The 22,463-nt window shown below is 36.3% G+C and overlaps 1 protein-coding gene across 1 annotated transcript in view; it reads left to right on the top strand.

The window, feature by feature from the left end:
- Positions 1 to 3,951: 3,951 nt before the first annotated feature.
- LOC139713484 (uncharacterized) overlaps positions 3,952 to 22,463 on the top strand; it is a gene marked incomplete at its 3' end in the record, with an annotated part of 71,870 nt that continues 53,358 nt past the window's right edge. The window contains exon 1 of the mRNA XM_071625212.1: positions 3,952 to 4,169. Coding sequence (XP_071481313.1) covers positions 4,060 to 4,169 — 110 coding nt within the window. The remainder of the gene's footprint in view (positions 4,170 to 22,463) is intronic.

The following is a 22,463-nucleotide window of genomic DNA, read 5'->3' as shown; positions in this document are numbered from 1 at the left end:
GTAGTTTCGTTCTACGCTAGAGGTCGAGATGTACTGACGTCCATGACTACATGCCTATGATGGTACAGTATTGGTAGGGATGAGAATTGGGCTTTTAACTTTTTTGCGAGATATCAAGAAAACACTTATGATATGAAGGGGTCGGTGCAATATAGTGCTAACCCACACAATAGTCATTTTGAGATAATCGCTGTTGAATCTTTGGAAAGTCCACACATTATACATTAATAAAACATGAATGCATGCATTTTTTACCATCTTATTGGTTGAATTCAAACATGATATTTTCACGGAGGTTAGAGTGAAGGATAAGGATTATGAAAATGCATGTAACTCAATTTTGACCAAATCGTGTGTTAGCACTATATTGCACCGACCCCTTCATATAGTACAGAGCATACCATTTTAAGAGGAATTTAAAGTTTATTTGATGAAAATCGGGTTTGGAATGACTGAAACATCCAAAAACAAAGTAAAACAAAGCGAATGTAATAAAGTGTGGGTCCCACACTTTATCAGAATCGCTCTTTTTATGATATCTCAGCCATTTCAAAACCAATTTTCATCAAATAAACGTTGAATTCCTCATACAATTACATGCTCTTTCATATTTCATAAGAGGTTTGTCATTATCTCACCCAAAAATGTTAGAAACCTTAAATTAGGTCTCAACCAAAACTGTACGATCCCTTTAATGTTTGAAATCTAACGTCTATCAAAAAATTGTGTCTTCTATCACCTATGAATATAAAGGCTTTTCTACATTGCCTCAGTTCATTTTTATGCTATGATTAGGGCCCTATATATTATCATTATCATTTTTTTTAAGGAGATTGCAGTCTTTATGCAATGCAAATTGCATCGTCACCGTGTGTTATTAGGCATATTATTTCTTGAGGGGGTGGAGGAATAAGTCCCCCCCCCCCTTCATTAAAAAAAAAAAAGATGAAGTAATGTAGGCCTACATTCAGATCAGCCTACTGGGGAAAAACCCATTCAGTTTGAAATGAAGTTTTAAATACAAAGAATTGTGTTTCACAAATTGTCCGTATTCGACGTGCACAGGTTGTAGGCCTACAAGCCGTGTGGTATAGTCATCATCAAGGTGTGGATTTAGTATGAATTCACTTTAAATAAACATACAGTGAAAGGGTATAGCAAGGTATTTGTAATGGTTCAGGGATAGAAGGTGCGTCCACGCAAACAGCTATCTTCCTTTGCAATATTAAATTAACGTTTTGAGAGAATCATAATAAAAGAAAAGAAAAACACAAATTGACGATGCATCGGTGCAATATCAAAAGCTGTTGTCAATGATACAGCATTTTGATATGACATGGTTTCAAACATGATTACAAAGTGTTTCTCTCATAACATGGTCCTATTTTCTTGACAGACGGGTGGTTCTGCATTGTGTGATGGGGGGGGGGGGGGTGGAGAATAGAAATAAATTCTGACATTTTGGTTAAAGGGATCGAATAGTTTTGGTTGAGACCTAAATTCAGGTTTCTAACATTTTTAGGTGAGATAATGAGAAACCTCTTAAGAAATATAAAAGAGCATGTAATTCCATGAGGAATTCAACCTTTATTTGACGAAAATTGGTTTGAAATGGCTGAGATATCCAAAACAGAGCGATCCTAAAATATGTTGGACCCATATTACCTTTAATTACGATTGCTTTATTGTTTTACCATGTTTTGGATGTGTCAGCCGTTCCAAATCCGATTTTCATCAAATAAACTTTGAATTCCTCTTAAAAATAACGGCTCTGTACTATTTCATATCAAAGTGTTTTCTTGGTATCTCGCATAAAAAAGTTAAAAACCGAATTCTCATCTCTACCAGCACAGTGACTGTTCCGTCCCTTTAACATTTTAGCTGGAAACGTTGCGAGTCTAAATAGCGGCAGTCGAAGACCAAAGCCTAGAAGCCTGATATAAATTAGACGACATTTGGTGGTTTTTTTTTTTAATGGGGGGGGGGGGGGCTTAAAGAGCACACTGTTTTCGAAATAAAATTGTTAATTTGTAACAATCTAGCGCCCATTAACATGACGAACCTGTCTCCTTCTGTCATTTATTTTATTTTTCCTTATGCCATTATTGCAACACCCTATACAAATAGCTAATTCTCGTTGGCAATTATTGTCATTGCCCGAGATGGTGCTGTTCATTCTGTCAAGCTTCTGGGCCTTATTAATTAGCAAGTGCCGAACTCGTGGCCACCTTTTTCGCCTATAGGACCATGATTTTTGTCTTTTCAAACTGTATAGTGTCGAGCCCAACGGTGAGCCTGTCTAGCTTACATAGTGGAGCTGCCTATGACTCGTGGGTTTATGACTCGTGGACCTTTTCAGGGCCCCGTTGCAAGAAAGTTGCAATCAATTGCAAATAATTGCTAATTTTGAAACAACCATTCTGATTGGCTCAGGGTCTGCCCTATTAAGAAGACATGCATGCAACAATGATTTTGATTGGCCAGTGACAATCAGTTGCAAGTTGCGTTTAAACGCAAAGTTTCTAGAATCGTGGGCCATAATGACTCGTGGGTGTCGAGCTCGTGGGATAACCCCCGAATATAAATGATGAATTAAAAGCCATGTGTGAATATTGACAGAAGAAAGAACAATGACAAAGTCGAACTAGATTTTTTTTTTTTTTAATGGACCTATTATGGTCAATAGCGAGAAATATTGTCCTCATTTTGCCTCTGAACCGTGCTCATTTTAGTATCGTAGGGCCGACAGTTTCTCAAGAAATTTGTAATTTTGTCCTATGAAGATATCTTTAATGCTATTTCAACACCTATAGAATAATTGACAGAATTGACATTTTAGTATACATCGTAAGGGTCGACAGTTTCTCTAGAAATTTGTAATTTTGTCATATGAAGATATCTTTAACGCTATTTCAACAACTATAGAATAATTGACAGAAAATAATGCATAGGGCCGCCCTAACCAGGAACGTTAAAAATGTAGGAGCTATTGTAACATTATTGACTGATAACTTCTTTCGATTATGGTTTGTTGCTGTTGTTGTTATATTGTTGTTGTTGGTTTTTTTTTTGGGGGGGGGGATGGCAGGGGCGGATTCAGGAATTCTGTAAAGGGGGGGGGGGGCGTGACTAATATTTCTTGTGACACTTCCGGGTTTCATTTCATCTTTTTTCTTTTTATTTCTTTTTTCTTAACGAAAAATAAAGGGGTGGGGGCGTGCGCCGGTTGCGCCCCCCTCTGGATCCGCCGCTGGATGGGTTTCAGATCAATTTACTGTACCGGTAATTTGTTACTTCTAGCACACAACAAGATTATTATAAGATGCCGAGATTGTACTGTTACCATTGAACTGTATCTTGTGAGCAATTTCCATTTCTAAATGTCTAGTTTTTTCAACTCAAAACAAAGTTTGATTCTCTGCTATTCACATTGTTTCCGCATAATAGATAAACTATTTCAAAGTTGTTAGTAATATAGGACCCAATGTTCTTTTTTTTTTTTTCGTTTACACTTAGCAGGTTTCTTTTGACTATATGTATTAATCCTTTTTTTTTTCTTTTCTTTTCAACCTCGCGGGTTCATTGAATCTTCCTACATTATTTTGTGCTCTCAAATGTCAAAACGTTGGGTTACGAATACTAACTTCATGTGTCAGCTATTTATATCACTGCCAATCATTCAGCTCTCGACTCCCTCTACAGTTTCACTCACATCAGGGTATAGAGATTCGTGCGTTGGAAAAAGACTACCATGCTTCGTACTATGTATCAAAGATTCCCAATCACCGCAACAAGCAGCCGTGGGAGTATACGAGTGGGGTAGTCAACCAGCAGCGCAGTCCGAATGCTATCAACCGTACCCGCCGCTGGCTGCTGCGTGCGTGTGCGCTCACATTACTACGTGTTTCCCGACAAGTCTACATACTGCTTTATTATACGTACATCACGGTTCTTTTGTAGAAAATGACACCTTTTAGACGGAAACTGTGAATGTTTTTTGTATCAGAGTGAAACCCTTTTTGGCCATTTCTGTGGATTTATAAAGGATAATCAGTCGTAATGGGCAAGGAGAATGATTTGTTGGAGGCTGCCAGGACTGGAAACGTTGTAACTATTGGGAAATTACTATCCAGCGGACGCGGAAGGAATGTTTTGTCGCAAGCATTGAGGTAAGTCGCTGTATCTGCAGCCGTATTCACATCAACAGGCTCGCTGGGTAGCCATGCCAGTGCAGTCGGGCAAATCGTCAATCGAATTCCGGGTGGTGGCCCGACACTGCCTTCCTCGCCCCCAGCCCCGTGCGATCCCACCAAACACCTGACCTACCTATGAACAAAACCGGAACTCTCTCGTTGAAGTTCTATTACCAAAGTCCAGACTCGCATGACGACTTATTTTGTCTAGTAACAAGTATTTGTAATTTCCGCAAGTCATTTGAAATTGCTTCAGATTCGAATGCAATGTCTTAAATGATCTCGACTATCATTTCTACAAGACTTCAAGTTCAGAATACACTCAGCAAATACTCAGGGTAGATCGAGTACCGGTAGCCAATCCGGAACTGTAGTGTAGAAAGGTGTTCCTGAGAATGTGATTTGGTACTTGGTACTTGGTCGGGATTCTCCTGAATACTCCCACTGGATTTTTAACTGGAGGTGCCAGATAGCAGAGGGTTGACATTTAAACAAATATTTCATTGAGTATCTCCTTTAAATTAAGCTGGATCAGTTTGTGTGATTACAGAGCCAGAGCCAGAGGGGTGAAGTTCATTCCATGCTTTGTTTATTTAATGTGGATTTCCTTTGCAGGGATTATCCCTTCAAGATCAAGCATCCCAGTTTAGCTTTCTACGAGCTGCTGCAGGGATTATCCTTTCAGGATGTGATTGTGAATATTATTGTTCGTTGTCAATGTTAATATCATTGAATAGATGATTCTAATCACGCGCAAGTGGGTGGCAACAACACAATTCTGAGGGTAGGACGAGCTTGTTGATGCTGCAAATTATTCATGAGAATGTAGACCTATGCCTCCATGATGTAGGAATAGGATTTAATAGGCTACTAATCATTAAAAAAAGAAGAAAAATATATTACCCCCCACCAGATATGACCATTTTGATAATTGGTAAATTTACGTTAGCAATGGTTGGTGAGCTGTTAACTACACGCAGCCGCTGTCGTGAAGCACAGCGGTCTGGTCAGGCTAGTGAGCTGTGAGAGAGAGATGTAGTCAGGAAGTGTAGAAAATCTGCACTCTACTAGTTCTTTGGTCTTTGCAACATAAAATCGACACACATATGGTATAGCGGCATCTGAAACCCTCTTTGCATTTTATTGGTGTCCATGTGGTAGCAAAAGAAAAGATGTGACTTTTGCAATGAGAGGAGAAGACCAAATGAATGTAAAAAGTCAGTACACTAGTATAGTAGATCATACACTACATTGTAGCTAGTGTACAATTGTAGATAGTCAAATTTACAATCCTGACAATAGAATCTACAGTTACAAACTTGTAGACCTATTAATCCACAAACTATTAAAGAAATGTAACAATTCTGTGATGATATGGTTATAGTATAAATTTAACTATGCCCGTATGAAACGAAATGCAATACATTGTAGACCCTAGATCTGCTTTGGCGTGTTAAAGTACAAAATGTACAGGGCAAGTCCAAGATAAGGTCCCCTCAGAAGGCAAAAATTCATCTTTGCTCAATATTGACATGTTTGGTATCATTTTGAAGCTTATGAGTTGAAGTTTTGATTTCCATGGAGGAAAAAATTATGTTATGTAAATTTATGCAAATTTCAAGGGCTTCATTTGCATAATTGTGAAACACAGCGTTACGTATGGGACATTTATAAAAATTCATATTAATTCAAAGGAAAGCAAATGATATTTGATTAATATGTGGACATAAGAAGTTCATCAAATAGTTTAACTTTGTATGAAAATTTAGGGATTATGCAAATGATTATGCAAATTAGCCCGTGTCCTATCATGAGATGTCCCATACGTAACAAATTGAGGTCATTTTTTTAGGTTTTTTCTGAAATTGCTGAGGTTATATTAATGCCCTTTTGGAAAGTTCTAATTTATTGTTTAGAGAAATTAAATACCATAGAAAAAAGAAAAAACAGCAAAAGGAATATTTTTTATGAGGCATTGAAATAATGTTACGTATGGGACAAATGCGTTACGTATGGGACATCCTCATACATAATGCATGTGAATGCGTACTCATAGCTAGCTGGGAAGGTCTCTCAGTACACAAATGGTCAATCATCCTGAAGAAAGCATCCCAACATTGTAACTACTTTTTGAGTTGTAGATACTTTAAACAATACATGTACTTGACTGAACAATTTTCAGAAAGGGGAAGTGGAATATGGCAAAATACACAATGAAAAATCAGCATTAAAGGGATGGTATAGTTATTTGTAGAAACGGGGATTCAGTTTTCAACATTTAATGAGATGATTGGAAACCAATTATATGAATTACTAAAGAGCATACAATCCTAAGACAAGAGGAATTCAAAGTTTAGTGATGGAGATCCAATTTGAAATGGTTGTGATATAAATATTTCAAAAAAATATAAAGTAAAAGGATTTTTTTTTATTGCAAGTGATACAAAAATTGTCCTAATTCAGGTTTCAATAATAGCCACGACAAAATTCATGAGTATACATACTGAGGTGTGACTCGAATCAATGACCTGACTGCTAGACAGACATCATACATCTACTCGATCACTGAGGTTCCATGTAGCAGGTATTGCTTATTTATAAAAATTAATATTTCTTGTGTCAAGTTGTTTTTTATTGAAACGAAATGGCAAACTGCCCATCATCAATGGAAGTAAACACTTTAAACTATTCAATTTTTCAGTAGTAACTACAAGGATGTATCCTGATAGAAATAGGGCATACACGTGTACATACTCCGGTTGGTCATAAAAATCTAGAATATGATTAAATATGATTATGATGGTAAATATTTGGGGAATATTGTTCCCTTGTCAATCTGAATCAGTATTTGAGTAGTTTCAACTGATTCCATTTCAATAATTATGCAAAAAAATTTTATATGGGTATTTTGCTAAATTATTTTGCAAAATACCCGTAAACATGTCTCTCCACACACTAAACGAATGGGGAACAAAGGGCATGCATACTCAGGTTGGTCATAAAAATATAAAAATATGATTGAATATGATTAGGATGGTGAATATTTGGGGAATATTGTTTCCTTGACAATCTGGATCAGTATTTGAGTAGTTTCAACTGATTTTACTTCAATAATTATGCAAAATACCCATAGACATGGTTCTTCACACACTAAATGAATGGGGGACAAACTGTCCCATACGTAACTGTCCCATACGTAACACGTCATGTCTGTCTTTAATTAGAACCTGTAATTAGAGCTTTTTACCTAATGACACCAAACTTTTACCTGTGATAATCTTGAGTGTTGTGACTTTCATCACAGTGAGTTACAAGTTGTAGAATTAAATACTTTCAGAGAGTTTTGAGGTTGAAAAAAATGTTCAAAAAAACAAATTTTTTCTGGTCCCATACGTAACGGCACTTATTTTCTCTTCTAGAATATAATTGTGAAGGTCATTTTTCTCCATTTTTTGCATGATTGTACTTCTCCTAGATATTAATCACCATGATAAAGTTTAATATGATCAAAAGCCATTAACACTATTTTTCAGGTCATGAAAGTCTCTGAATGTCCCATACGTAACGCGCATGTTATCTTGGACTTGCCCTACATTTGTATACCAGCAAATGTTTAATAGTAAAAAAGGCCAATGAAATTTAATACTATTGTGAGCAAGCACTTGTGTGGTTAGTTGTGTGATTACTCTGCATCTTTTACTGTAGGCCTATTATTAAGTGTCCAAATTGATATCAGATTCGTGATTCATGTCATTCGAACAGAACATGTAGTTTTGAAGTTGCTGTTTTTGCAGGTAGTATTACAGTTGCTGAGAGGGGTGCATGAGTTTCTTGTTTCTACTCCTGGTTTCAAGCAAATAACCTTGCAAACAAAATCAGAAATAGAATGGAACAACTCATGATTTTTTTATCTTTTTTTTTTTATTACAGATCATACAGGTACACCCTCCCAAACTTTTGCAGCATGCATTGTATTATGGTACGTCAAAAGTACAATAGGTTGCAATTCATGGCTTGACAATGGTACATAAAACATAAAAGATATGGGATAGGGTTGATGAGCAAGCTTACTGAATACAAAGTACAGAGGTATAATGTACAATCTGTACAATTGTACGTGTACACATGTACTGTAGTACTATTCAATTCAATTAAATTCAGTTCATTCATTCCACATGCTGAAAAAAAAAATACACATATTCACCAACATAAATATTGCACATCAGGCTTACATACAAACTATAGAAAACAGAAGAATGAGACAATAAATTGTACAATGTACAAATTGTAGCGCATGAGGGGATCGGAAAAAGACTGGCCATACACATTTGTATGAGACCTATTATTGCACATAATGACATATCAAGGCTGGTTTTCCAATGTATACATACTGTATTAAATGCATGTATGTATTGTAATAGGGTATCGATATGCTATACTGTACTGTAGTAAAAAGCTGATTGTTACACTTGTAATGTACAATTTGTATACTATTGGTGAAGAGATGAGTTACTGTAGGCCTTATAAATGTTTTACATACAGTATAATGTATGGTTGTACCTACATATGTACTACAAACTGCACATAAATATCACATTGGATTGCATTGCATATTGCGTGTCATACACAAAGTACAGCTGTACATGGTTGTACTTCTAATGAAAACAATGAAATGATACACAGATTTTGATATTATGCATGTTTAGTTTCAATAGCTGACTTGCTTCTGTACACTTGTACACTGTACATAGTAGTGCAGGACACTACTGTATCTTTCTCTCACAGTATTCTTTCGAACTCTGCAAAGTTTTATTGTCAGACAGCTATGGATTCATGCCAGTTTTTCTCTCACTGTGCGTCCTTTAGATCAAATGGCAACGAGTGAAATGTACCTTAGTGTATTCACTCATTCCAAAAAGAATTCTCAGCCTTCGACGGCCCATTTTTGTTTTAGTTTTTTTTTTTTTTTATAAATGTTCTTTCCATTCTGCACAGAGATACAGTACTAATACAAAACATGTGTGTAGGGAGACTCAATGTTGATTGGGTGATTGGAATTGATCATACAAATTGTACATGTAATTCTGATACTATTGTTCATTGTGGTTGTTATCAACAGACGATGTTGTAAGTACTGTGTGGTGTTTATTGATTAATAAACATTGAGCCATCTTTCATTGATCTTACCAAAATATGAATTCTGCATTGTATTTTATTTTTGTATGATGTGGTAGTATTGAACCAGTATACAATGTACTCGTACAGTATAATGTACATGTACTACAGAAATTTCCAAATTCCCAAGTACAGTATACATAAGTTCAGTACAAGTTGTGCACAGTGGCCCTGTACTATTATACATTGTAATTGTAGGCCTTAATACACAATGGCATGAGCATCATACAGTTGTGCTTGAATATGAAAAAGCAAGTTGTTATATACGCCGTCATTTTTTGAGAAAGATGCATGTATGTATCTTGTTCAAAATATTAAAGCCTAAAGTTTTGTACATTACTCGTATTCTATTTTATGGAGTGAAAGAGAAGCTTTCATTCTGCATTGTAAAAAAAAAAAGGAAAGAAAAGAAAAAATGACAATGAAACATCAGAACCTTGACTGAAGTTATACGTTGTACATGTAGGCCTACAGTTGTATACATAGAAAGCACCAAACTGGAGATGTGATTTTGAATTTTGGTACTCAACGGACTCAATGGCCTGGTTTGACCAAAGTTGTAGAGTCCTTTTAAATGCCTTTAAAGGCATTATTTACCATTTGCAGATGAAAAAAAAAAAAAGTTTTAGTGCTTCAAAATAGTTCTAAAATGTGAGTTAGGGATAGAAACAACCAATAAAAATTGAATCATTATTTAATCTTGAAGTATTATTGAATATTTTATACAAAATGTGAATGATAGTTGTATTGTTTCTAGACTAAACCATCTACCTATGGTTTATTGAGAAAAATATCTCCTTATATTTTAGGCTTTATTGCAAAATGTTTTTGCGATACATGGTAGGATGTTTGTGATACAACTGACCTACGACACATAATGCATCAAATAATAACTTGGAACATTTTTTAAATCACTGCTCCCAATGGTAAACAATACCTTTAACATTGGGATGGTAACTCACATTTCAATAATTTGCATTTTTATATTTGCACCCTTGTATGCCAGATCTGAATATGAATTGTGTCTGAAAATGTCACTGATTGTACAGCAGAGTAGCTTGTGTGACCCGACACACTTTATGCCGTTTCCTGAATGCGCACACTGTATGTGCAATGCTTACCATTACTGCCATCAATGGTACAAAATTTTGTGTGGGAATGAGAACAGTCGCCAAATGAACTCCTGCATTGTCTATTAACTGTGGTAGCATTGCCAATTGAGAACAGTACCGGTACCAGCAAATTACAATACCATGGTATGAGAGAGGTTTGTAATATCACGGTACAGATGCAAATTATGCATTAATTGATGTCATATTAACCAGCTGGATTCAGCAACATCACTCTTGCAATAACTGTCCTGCTTGCTTGATCAAGGGTAGTCGAAATTGGTGTTCTGTTATGAAAACAATATACCACCCTTCTCAGTAACTTCATTGATTAGCAGACTTTATTGGCACGGAGTGATAACAGGTTTTTCCAACTATGGCAAATGACCGCTATTCATCCTGGCGTACACTTGTATGTGGTAATTAGTTCCAGAATAGGGTAGCCCTTGGCTCCAATTACTGTACATTGTAGTTCATAACAAAGAGTTCAACAGTTGCAATAGTTTAAACCTGTGGGTAGTGTGAGGTGAAATACACAGACCTGTCCACAAACTTTCATACAAAATTGTGCATCATGTACAAGTTGTACACTGTAAGCCTACAGTTGTACATACAGTGTACTGTACGTACAATAGTGTACGACACTCTTGTACATATCGGTACATTGGTAAACGTTGTGTACTACAATATGTAAATAATGTGCAGTGTAGGCTCATTCAAATGCATTCAAACCAAAGAAAATCAAATGAAACATGCTCTTCAAATGAACAATTTCTGTTTTTTTTTTTATTTCATTGTTAAAATGTACATTGTACATTGTATGCCACACTGGGCAACCATAATGAAAGTTCAGATGTTTTGACTTTCCTTCATCATCACCCCCCCCCCCCCCCCCCACCTGAAATCACATTGTGCACTGTACCCAGTACATATATTGTACTGTATGTAGTGATTTTTTGCTGCTCTAGTCATGCCAAATGTTGTACATTTTATTACCAGCATAGTGTTCAAGTGTACTACTTGTTGTATGGTGAAGTGTGAGAAACAATCGTGCAACCGTGCCATGAGCGGGGAGGTGGTACATGTATGGTACAACTGTATATGAGGATTGACACGTTGCTGGCCACAAGTGCTGCAACTCGCCTACCTCCCCATTGAGGGTGAGTCCCCGAGTATTATACTGAGGGCAAGTGTCTAAATGGGAAATGCGTGTTTTGTAGCAAAATCAGCCCGTTCCCAACGGGTTAAAAAGAAAAGAGCTGATCATCAATAAAGGCTGCAGACATCTGTGGCTGAGTCTGGCAGCAGCCACCTTACCTCTCTGAGAGGTGACAAGATTGTGCCCCATTGATTGCTGATGACATCCGCCAATGTTGAAAACAACCCTGCTCACATGTAGGCCTAGTCAGTGTCATCTTCACACATTCTTTAAAGAGGCTGCTCCAGGGCTGCTCCCGTTTTGTGGCAGTACACTGTGTTGTACATGTCAGGGTGCTACATATGTACTTGTAAGCACTTGCCCGATTGCCCGGGACAAGTGAAAATCAAATCCGGGCAAGTGTTTTTGAACATTGAGAACAAATGCTTGCCCGAATTGGGCAAGCAAAAAGTTTTGAAGCCACCTTTTTTCACTTACTATTCCCCCCAACAAACCCACAAAGTTAACCATACAGAAGCCCATAGATAATGGCTGTTTAGTGATGCAACACACTTTTAATATTTCATTTCAGCAACTTTCCAACACTATATATGTGAAGAAGCCCCAACGAGGTTTTTTTTTGTACACATGATTTTCTGTGTTATTTCTTTATATTTTGGACTTTCTTTTCGGGCAAGTAAAATTAATGTTCGGGCAAGTGTTTTGCAGCAAATTTGGAAATCTGCTTGCCCGATCGGGCAAGTGGTAAAATAAACTTACAATTACAGTGTATGTAGCACCCTGCATGTTTACTGTGTGTTCGATGTGGTAGACCGCTTGTGTCACTAAAATCTCACCAAATAGCGCGATCAGCATTGCAAACCAAATCCCAAGAAATCTTGCAAGACATATTTCCGAATTATCGTGACAATTTGCACCGCGGCAAGTGAGTGAATGCTGCATCAATCTCGAAATTGTTTATCATTCAAAACTGTGCACAAACACAAGGCCAAGGGTCACTGAAATGGTAGATTTCAGACATGTGCAATTTTGTCGACAAATCATTGATAATCGTGACCAGCAATCAGCGTGATACAGTATTCTGTCCATCTGAATGGGTGCAGAATCTCAGTATTTACATACTATTTACATGTGTGTACAAAGTGTAGATTGGGATCGACATCCTGCTACTGTAAAAGCGGAAATTTTCGCGGTGTTGAAATTTTCGCGCATTTCGCGCAACCAGAAACTAGCGCGAAAATAAAAGCACGCAAATATTTTTGCTTGCCATTATATGTTTCTGTGCGTGATGTCTTGATTCCGTGGAATTAAAAACACGCGAAACTCTTCTTACCCGGCCAAGCGCGAAAAATTACAGTCGCGCGAAAATATCCACTTGTACAGTATTTTGTCTGTGTAGTGCCAGTGTACAAGTATACGTAGATAAACAATAAAATCCAAACTTTGTATGGCTCTGAGTGGAATCATATTCTATGCTATGGATTATAATTTTACTGTACTTCCAGAAGTCCTTTCGAATGCACAGCTGCAGATCCAATGCATTTTTCAACACAAGAACAATTATTCCACCATGCCTGCCATGCAACAGAAAAGTAAATCAAGTCGACATTTGCAAAAGTTGTTAAAGGACAAGTCCACCTTCATATACATTAGGATTCAGAGAATGCAGCAGTATTAGTAGAACACATCAGTGAAAGTTTGAGGAAAATCGGACAATCCGTTCAAAAGTTATGAATATTTTAAGTATCTGCGCAGTCACTGCTGGATGAGAAGACTACTACAGTGTATGATGTCACATGCGTACAACTATATAAGGAAAATAAAAAGAGAATTTCACAAAACGTTACTTTTTGAATAAAGTGCACATTTCTTCGACTTGCTACTGACGTATGTTAAGGGTAATATTATTCCCCCTGCCTTCTGAAAGAGAGAAGTCGAGTGTTCTTTTGTTATACAAGAAAAATGGAAATATGTTGAATTTTCTTTATATTTTCCTTATATCGTTGTACGTATGTAACATCATCAGCTGTACTGTAGTAGTCTTCTCATCCAGCAGTGACTGAGCAGAAACTTCAAAAATTCATAACTTTTGAACGGATTGTCCGATTTTGCTCAAACTCTCACTGATGTGTTCTACTAAATATTGCTGCATTCACTCAACCCACATGTCTATGAAGGTGAACTTGTCCTTTAAGCAGAACTCTTGCCACATCATAATAATGATGAAGAAAAGAATAGAGAGCTTGAGTTATTATTTTTTTTCTTTAGGCTACATTTAAACTGTATCATCAATACCCTGTATCAAAATGTGTTTGCAACAGTACATGTAGGCCTTAGGGAATTCATTTCTCAAGTCATCGTGTTTATAAATCACATACCGGTATACAGTCAGTACAATAATGTAGCGTGTCATGAGTTGAGAGGGAGGTCTTGTCACTGCACAGCTCCATTGCACATTTTTAAATACCCAAGGAGCGGAGATGTGCAGTTGGCAGTGGTTGGTGAAAGCAAGTCCGAGCTACAAATAAAGGTATTACCCCATCAAAACAACTTTGCAGTACCATCATCTGCCAAAATCTCCCTGAAAGTTTAATATTCAGAAACCCTTCATAAAGGGATGGTACAGTTTCAGTCGAGTTGGGGCTTCATGTTTCCAACGTTTATAATGATGATTTTGTTGTTGTTGTTGTTGAGATGATAAGAAACATCTTTAAACTTTGAATTCCTCTCTAGAGGAATTCTATTTGGTGAAAATTGGTTTTGAAATCACTGAGATGATATCCAAAACAAAGTGATCCTAATTCAAAAAGGTGGGACCCACCTTTTTAATAGGATGGCTTTGTTTGACTACGTTTTTTTTAATATCTCAGCCATAAATTGATCTTCATCAAATAATTTTTGAATTCCTCAAGGGCAAGTCCAAGATAAGGTCCCCTCAGAAGGCAAAATTTCATCTTTGCTCAATATTGACATGTTTGGTATCATTTTGAAGCTTATGAGTTGAAGTTTTCATTTCCGTGGAGGAAAAAATTATATTATGTAAATTTATGCAAATTTCAAGGGCTTCATTTGCATATATGGGCAAGTCCAAGATAACACGCGCGTTACGTATGGGACATTCAGAGACTTTTATGACCTGAAAAATAGTGTTAATGGCTTTTGATCATATTAAACTTTATCATGGTGATTGATATCTAGGAGAAGTATAATCATGCAAAAAATGGAGAAAAATGACCTTCACAATTATATTCTAGAAGAGAAAATATGTGCCGTTACGTATGGGACCAGAAAAATTTTGTTTTTTTGAACATTTTTTTCAACCTCAAAACTCTCTGAAAGTATTTCATTCTACAACTTGTAACTCACTGTGATGAAAGTCACAACACTCAAGATTATCACACGTAAGTTTCGTGTCATTAGGCGAAAAGCTCTAATTACAGGTTCTAATCAAAGACAGACATGACGTGTTACGTATGGGACAGTTACGTATGGGACAGTTTGTCCCCCATTCATTTAGTGTGTGAAGAACCATGTTTATGGGTATTTTGCATAATTATTGAAGTAAAATCAGTTGAAACTACTCAAATACTGATCCAGATTGTCAAGGAAACAATATTCCCCAAATATTCACCATCATAATCATATTCAATCATATTTTTATATTTTTATGACCAACCTGAGTATGCATGCCCTTTGTCCCCCATTCGTTTAGTGTGTGGAGAGACATGTTTATGGGTATTTTGCAAAGTAATTTTGCAAAATACCCATAAACAAATTTTTGCATAATTATTGAAATGAATCAGTTGAAACTACTCAAATACTGATCCAGATTGACAAGGGAACAATATTCCCCAAAGATTTACCATCATAATCATATTCAATCATATTCCATATTTTTATGAGCAACCTGAGTATGTATGCCCTATTTTTATCAGGATAGTTACTACTGAAAAATTGACTAGTTTAAAGTGTTTACTTCCATTGATGAAGGGCAGTTTGCCATTTCGTTTCAATAAAACACAATTTGACACAAGAAATATTAATTTTTATAAATAAGCAATACCTGCTGCGTGGAACCCCAGTGATCGAGTAGATATGATGTCTGTCTAGCAGTCAGGTCGTTGATTCGAGTCACACCTCAGTATGTATACCCATGAATTTTGTCGTGGCTATTATTGAAACCTGAATAAGGACAATTTGTGTATCACTCGCAATTAAAAAAAAATCATTTTACTTTATATTTTTTTAAAATATTTATATTACAACCATTTCAAATTGGATCTCCATCACTAAACTTTGAATTCCTCTAGTCTTAGGATTGTATGCTCTTTAGTAATTCATATAATTGGTTTCCAATCATCTCATTAAATGTTGAAAACTGAATCCCCATTTCTAAAAAAAACTATACCATCCCTTTAATGCTGATTTTTCGTTCTGTATTTTGCCATTTTCCCCTCCCCCTTTCTGAAAATTGTTCAGTCAAGTACATGTATTGTTTAAAGTGTCTATAACTCAAAATGTAGCCACAATGTTGGGATGCTTTCTTCAGGATGATTGACCATTTGTGTACTGAGAGACCTTCCCAGCTAGCTACATGCATTTACATGCATTATGTATGAGGATGTCCCATACGTAACGCATTTGTCCCATACGTAACATTATTTCAATGCCTAATAAAAAATATTCCTTTTACTGTTTTTTCTTTTTTCTATGGTATTTAATTTCTCTAAACAATAAATTAGAACTTTCCAAAAGGGCATTAATATAACCTTAGCAATTTCAGAAAAAACCTAAAAAAATGACCTCAATTTGTTACGTATGGGACATCTCATGATAGGACACGAGCTAATTTGCATAATCATTTGCATAATCCCTAAATTTTCATACCAAGTTAAACTATTTGATGAACTTCTTATGTCCACATATTAATCAAATATCATTTGCTTTCCTTTGAATTAATATGAATTTTTATAAATGTCCCATACGTAACGCTGTGTTTCACATTTATGCAAATGAAGCCCTTGAAATTTGCATAAATTTACGTAATATACTTTTTTCCTCCATGGAAATCAAAACTTCAACTCATAAGCTTCAAAATGATACCAAACATGTCAATATTAAGCAAAGATGAAATTTTGCCTTCTGAGGGGACCTTATCTTGGACTTGCCCATATGTGAAACACAGCGTTACGTATGGGACATTTATAAAAATTCATATTAATTCAAAGGAAAGCAAATAATATTTGATTAATATGTGGACATAAGAAGTTCATCACATAGTTTAACTTGGTATGAAAATTTAGGGATTATGCAAATGATTATGCAAATTGGCTCGTGTCCTATCATGAGATGTCCCATACGTAACAAAATGAGGTCATTTTTTTAGGTTTATTCTAAAATTGCTAAGGTTATTTTAATGCCCTTTTGGAAAGTTCTAATTTATTGTTTAGAGAAATTAAATACCAGAGAAAAAAGAAAAAAAAGTAAAAGAAATATTTTTTATTAGGCATTGAAATAATGTTACGTATGGGACAAGTGCGTTACGTATGGGACATCCTCATACATATTGCATGTGAATGCATGTAGCTAGCTGGGAAGGTCTCTCAGTACACAAATGGTCAATCATCCTGAAGAAAGCATCCCAACATTGTAGCTACTTTTTGAGTTATAGACACTTGAAACAATACATGAACTTGACTGAACAATTTTCAGAAAGGGGGAGGGGAAAATGGCAAAATACACAATGAAAAATCAGCATTAAAAGGATGGTCTAGTTTTTTGTAGAAATGGGGATTCAGTTTTCAACATGTAAAGAGATGATTGGAAACCAATTATATGAATTACTTAGGAGCATAATATCCTAAGACTAGAGGAATTCAAAGTTTATGTGATGGAGATCCAATTTGAAATGGTTGTGATATATATAGAAAAAAATAAAATGTAAAATGATTTTTTTTTTATTGCAAGTGATACACAAATTGTCCTTATTCAGTTTTCAGTAGTAGCCACAACAAAATTCATGGGTATACATACTGAGGTGTGACTCGAATCAATGACCTGACTGCCAGACAGACATGTATATACCATATACAATGTATACTCGATCACTGGGGTTCCACGCAGCAGGTATTGCTTATTTATTAAACTTAATATTTCTTGTGTCAAGTTGTTTTTTATTGAAACAAAATGGCAAACTGCCCTTCATCAATGGAAGTAAACACTTTAAACTACCAGGTATTCAATTTTTCAGTAGTAACTATCCTGATAAAAATAGGGCATACATACTCAGGTTGGTCATAAAAAATATAGAATATGATTGAATGTGATTATGATGGTAAATATCTGGGAATATTGTTCCCTTGTCAATCTGGATCAGTATTTGAGTAATTTCAACTGATTCCACCTCAATAACTATGCAAAAATTTGTTTATGGGTATTTTGCAAAATTATTTTGCAAAATACCCATAAACATGCTTCTCCACACACTTAACGAATGGGGGACAAAGGGCATGCATACCTAGGTTGGTCATAAAAATATACAAATATGATTGAATATGATTATGATGGTGAATATTTGGGGAATATTGTTTCCTTGACAATCTGGATCAGTATTTGAGTAGTTTCAACTGATTCTACTTCAATGATTATGCAAAATACCCATAAACATGGTTCTTCACACACTAAATGAATGGGGGACAAACTGTCCCATACGTAACTGTCCCATACGTAACACGTCATGTCTGTCTTTAATTAGAACCTGTAATTAGAGCTTTTTGCCTAATGACATGAAACTTACCTGTGATAATCTTTAGTGTTGTGACTTTCATCACAGTGAGTTACAAGTTTAAATACTTTCAGAGAGTTTTGAGGTTGAAAAAAATGTTCAAAAAAACAAAATTTTTCTGGTCCCATACGTAACGGCACATATTTGTCCCCGCCGAACGAGTTCGAGCAGGGGACTATGAAACGGGCTCCGTACGTGTGTGTGTCCGTGTGTCCGTGTGTCCGTCTGTCCGTCTGTCCGTCCGTGCGTCCGTGTGTGATCAAAATGTTCAAAATGCTACTCCTTCGCCATTTCTAACCCGATTTTGATTCTGTTTGCTTTATATGATAGCACTACATGGGAGCTTTGAAACTTCTATACAGAATTTCAGTTGTGACCTTTGACCTTGACCTTTGACCTATATTGTACATTTTGCTTCAAACTGCTACTCCTTCGCCATTTCTAACCCTATTTTGATTCCGTTTGCTTTATATGATGGCACTAGGTGAGGGCTTCAAAACTTCTACACAGAATTTTGACCTTTGACTTCTTTGACCTTTGACCTTGATTTTTGACCTATATTGTACATTGCCTACAAAATGCTACTCCTTCGCCATTTCTAACCCTATTTTGATTCCGTTTGCTTTATATGATGGCACTAGGTGAGGGCTTCAAAACTTCTACACAGAATTTTGACCTTTGACTTCTTTGACCTTTGACCTTGATTTTTGACCTATATTGTACATTGCCTACAAAATGCTACTCCTTCGCCATTTCTAACCCGATTTCGATTCTGTTTGCTTTTTGTGATGGCACTAGGTGAGGGCTTCAAAACTTCTACACAGAATTTTGACCTTTGACTTCTTTGACCTTTGACCTTGATTTTTGACCTATATTGTACATTTTGCTACAAAATGCTACTTCTTCGCCATTTGTAACCCGATTTCAATTCCGTTTGCTTTAAGTGATGGCACTAGGTGAGGGCTTCAAAACTTCTACACAGAATTTTGACCTTTGACTTCTTTGACCTCTGACCTTGATTTTTGACCTGTATTGTACATTTTGCTACCAAATGCTACTCCTTCGCCATTTCTAACCCGATTTCGATTCCGTTTGCTTTATGTGATGGCACTAGGTGAGGGCTTCAAAACTTCTACTCAGAATTTTGACCTTTGACTTCTTTGACCTTTGACCTTGATTTTTTACCTAAATTGTACATTGGCTACAAAATGCTACTCCTTCGCCATTTCTAACCCGATTTCGATTCCGTTTGCTTTATGTGATGGCACTAGGTGAGGGCTTCAAAACTTCTACATAGAATTTTGACCTTTGACTTCTTTGACCTTTGACCTTGATCTTTTTACCTATATTGTACATTTTGCTACTAAATGCTACTTCCGGCGGGGACATATATTACGCACCGCGTAATTTCTACTTTTCCTTGTTTCTCTTCTAGAATATAATTGTCAAGGTCATTTTTTTCAATTTTTTACATGATTATACTTCTTCTAGATATCAATCACCATGATGAAGTTCAATATGATCAAAGGCCATTAACACTATTTTTCAGGTCATAAAAGTCTCCGAATGTCCCATACGTAACGTGCGCGTTATCTTGGACTTGCCCTTTAATAGAATTGTATGCTCTTTTTACATTTCATAAAGTGGTTTCTGAGTATCTTGCAAGAAGTTCAAATCCTTTACTTCAACCAATACTATACCGGTGTACTTGTACATGAATGATGTACAGCTGTACGTGGCCATCCCTTTAATTCTATGCTAGAAATGAGCTGATAGATACAGCCTTTATTAAAGAGAAACTACAGTGTACTACATTGTATCTATGATGTGGGAGCCTACCGTATACACTACCATCCCGCCAAAAAACAAAACAAAACAAAACAAAACAAACCAAACAAAATCCACTATGCTGTACAATACATTGTACGGTTCGTGTACTTGTACGCTGTATTGACTCTTTGTATCGACAGGTACATGTACTGTATCTGTCTAGACCAAACAGACCAAGAAGAAGATGTTTTTATTTGTGATGTGCTCGACACTGTTGTCAATATAAATTGACCTTGTCCTACAAAATATCAACCTTGCAAGTGTAGCACGAGTTCTCACTTTTAGTAGAGCTACAATTTGTACATTGCAGGGCATGGACATTCAAAAATAGAGGACTTGAAACTGGATTGAGACACAATGACTGTAGGGCAGAGTAAACAAACAGTGCACAACAACAACAACAGCAACAAAAGACAAACAAACAGACATACAGTTGTAACAGTGTACAAAGTGATAGATGCAAACAAATATGATGGTGGTCAGAATACGTTTGTAAACAATGCTGTATGATGTAGGCCTACTGACCTACTTTGTACTGACCTACAGTACTTGTGAAGATATTCTTTGTACACATGTCTGTTTGCCCTCTCTTCATCATGAGCAGCTGACCGTATCGTCAACAAGAAACACCCTCGTCAAAAAGTTCAATGAGTCTTAAAATTGGAGGCTTGTTGGAAAACAAACACCCCCACACCCCCCACCCCCCCCCCCCAAAAAAAATGAACTTGCCTTTTTAATACACATGTCTTAAACAAAGGTTAAACAGACTATTATATTAAATGGGGTTTCCAAAAGTTACCAAGTTGATGGCATGCACCACCACCCAGTTTGTAGAGACCACTTTATAATTTTACAGTGTTCTAGTCTTAAAGGACACTTGTGGTTGCTCAACCTAAAAAAATAAGAAAAAATAATAATGATGATAATCTGATCATAATGAAAGAGAAGAAGAAATTTTTTCAGTTTTTGCCTGGTCGAGGCTGTATCTTTCAAAATGCAGAAAGTAATATTCCAGCATCTGAAATTGATGAGAATAGTAGAATTTTGTGAATGTGCTGTCACTAATCAAGGGAGACAGTACACTGTATGAACAATATTACGACGTGAAGTAGGCCTACTGTACACTTGTACATGTGTACAGTATGCCTACAATATTTAGCTGTTAAAATGGCTTTACCAGTAATATGGTACATTTCAAAAACACAGTTTATTTAATTTAGAAATGCTGAATATGGTATTCAGGCCTAAACCTTTAATTTACATTTGTACAGATGTTCATTTTCTAGGGATTTTATACATTGTACAATTTTTGCCAATTTATCCTATTGTCTATTTTTCATGGCTTCACATACAGTACACAGCAATGGAGGACTAAGATTTCTATGACTCAGACTTGTCAATCTACAATTGTGGTACTAATAGCATTGAACAAGCGTGCTTTTCTACCATCATTATTTGGGACACCCACTCCTTCTACCTCACTCACATCCCCTCTATTTTAAAACGAAATACAGTAGTTGTACAAAATTGTACAATTGTAGTACCATTGCATGTTTTGTAAATGCCGGAAGTGCAGATATCATGGGGGCGGGCAGTATACTATTTTTTGTAACATTGTCATTGAATCTGAGATGACTTTAAATGCATTGTATTTTTATCTCTGAATGCCCACTGGTGTCGTCTGTGACTCAAATTGAGCATAGCAGAATACTTGCTCTGTGATTTCATTGAATATACAACAAAAGTGGTATTCTGTCAGGAATGAGATTAATTGTTGAATTCGGGACACTGATGAATCACTCATTATATCTCAAGCCCATGATAGAGAAGACAGGTCCCATCTACTTTGGAGAAGGGGGGGGGGGGGGGAGGGGTGGGAATTGTAGTCAAACAGCCTTTGTTCCCTGTGAGGGGGGTTTCAGACTTGCTGAAGAACTTCACTTTGAAAACATGCTTCTACACTGTACATACCACATGTAGTACAAGTGTGTGTGTGTGTGTGTTATTTTATAAAGAAATACAGGCATTTGAATTATTACACTGTACTAGCTTTCTCACTAGCGGTCGTGCTGAACTATTGAAGAAGTATCCCACACTGTAACAGCTGTGCAGCAAACTACAGATTTATAGATGACCTACAGCTTGTACAAACTTTTGTATAAAACCTGTTAATCAGGCATCAACTCCTGATGTACAACAATGTGCTGTACTTT

The sequence above is a fragment of the Diadema antillarum genome, unplaced genomic scaffold (assembly GCF_040938485.1).
Source record: "Diadema antillarum isolate AM-2024a unplaced genomic scaffold, OU_Dant_1.0 seq00001984_RagTag, whole genome shotgun sequence".
In the NCBI taxonomy this organism is placed as follows: domain Eukaryota; kingdom Metazoa; phylum Echinodermata; class Echinoidea; order Diadematoida; family Diadematidae; genus Diadema; species Diadema antillarum.
The sequence above is the reverse complement of the archived record's forward strand: the minus strand, read 5'-3'. Positions and strand labels throughout refer to the sequence as shown.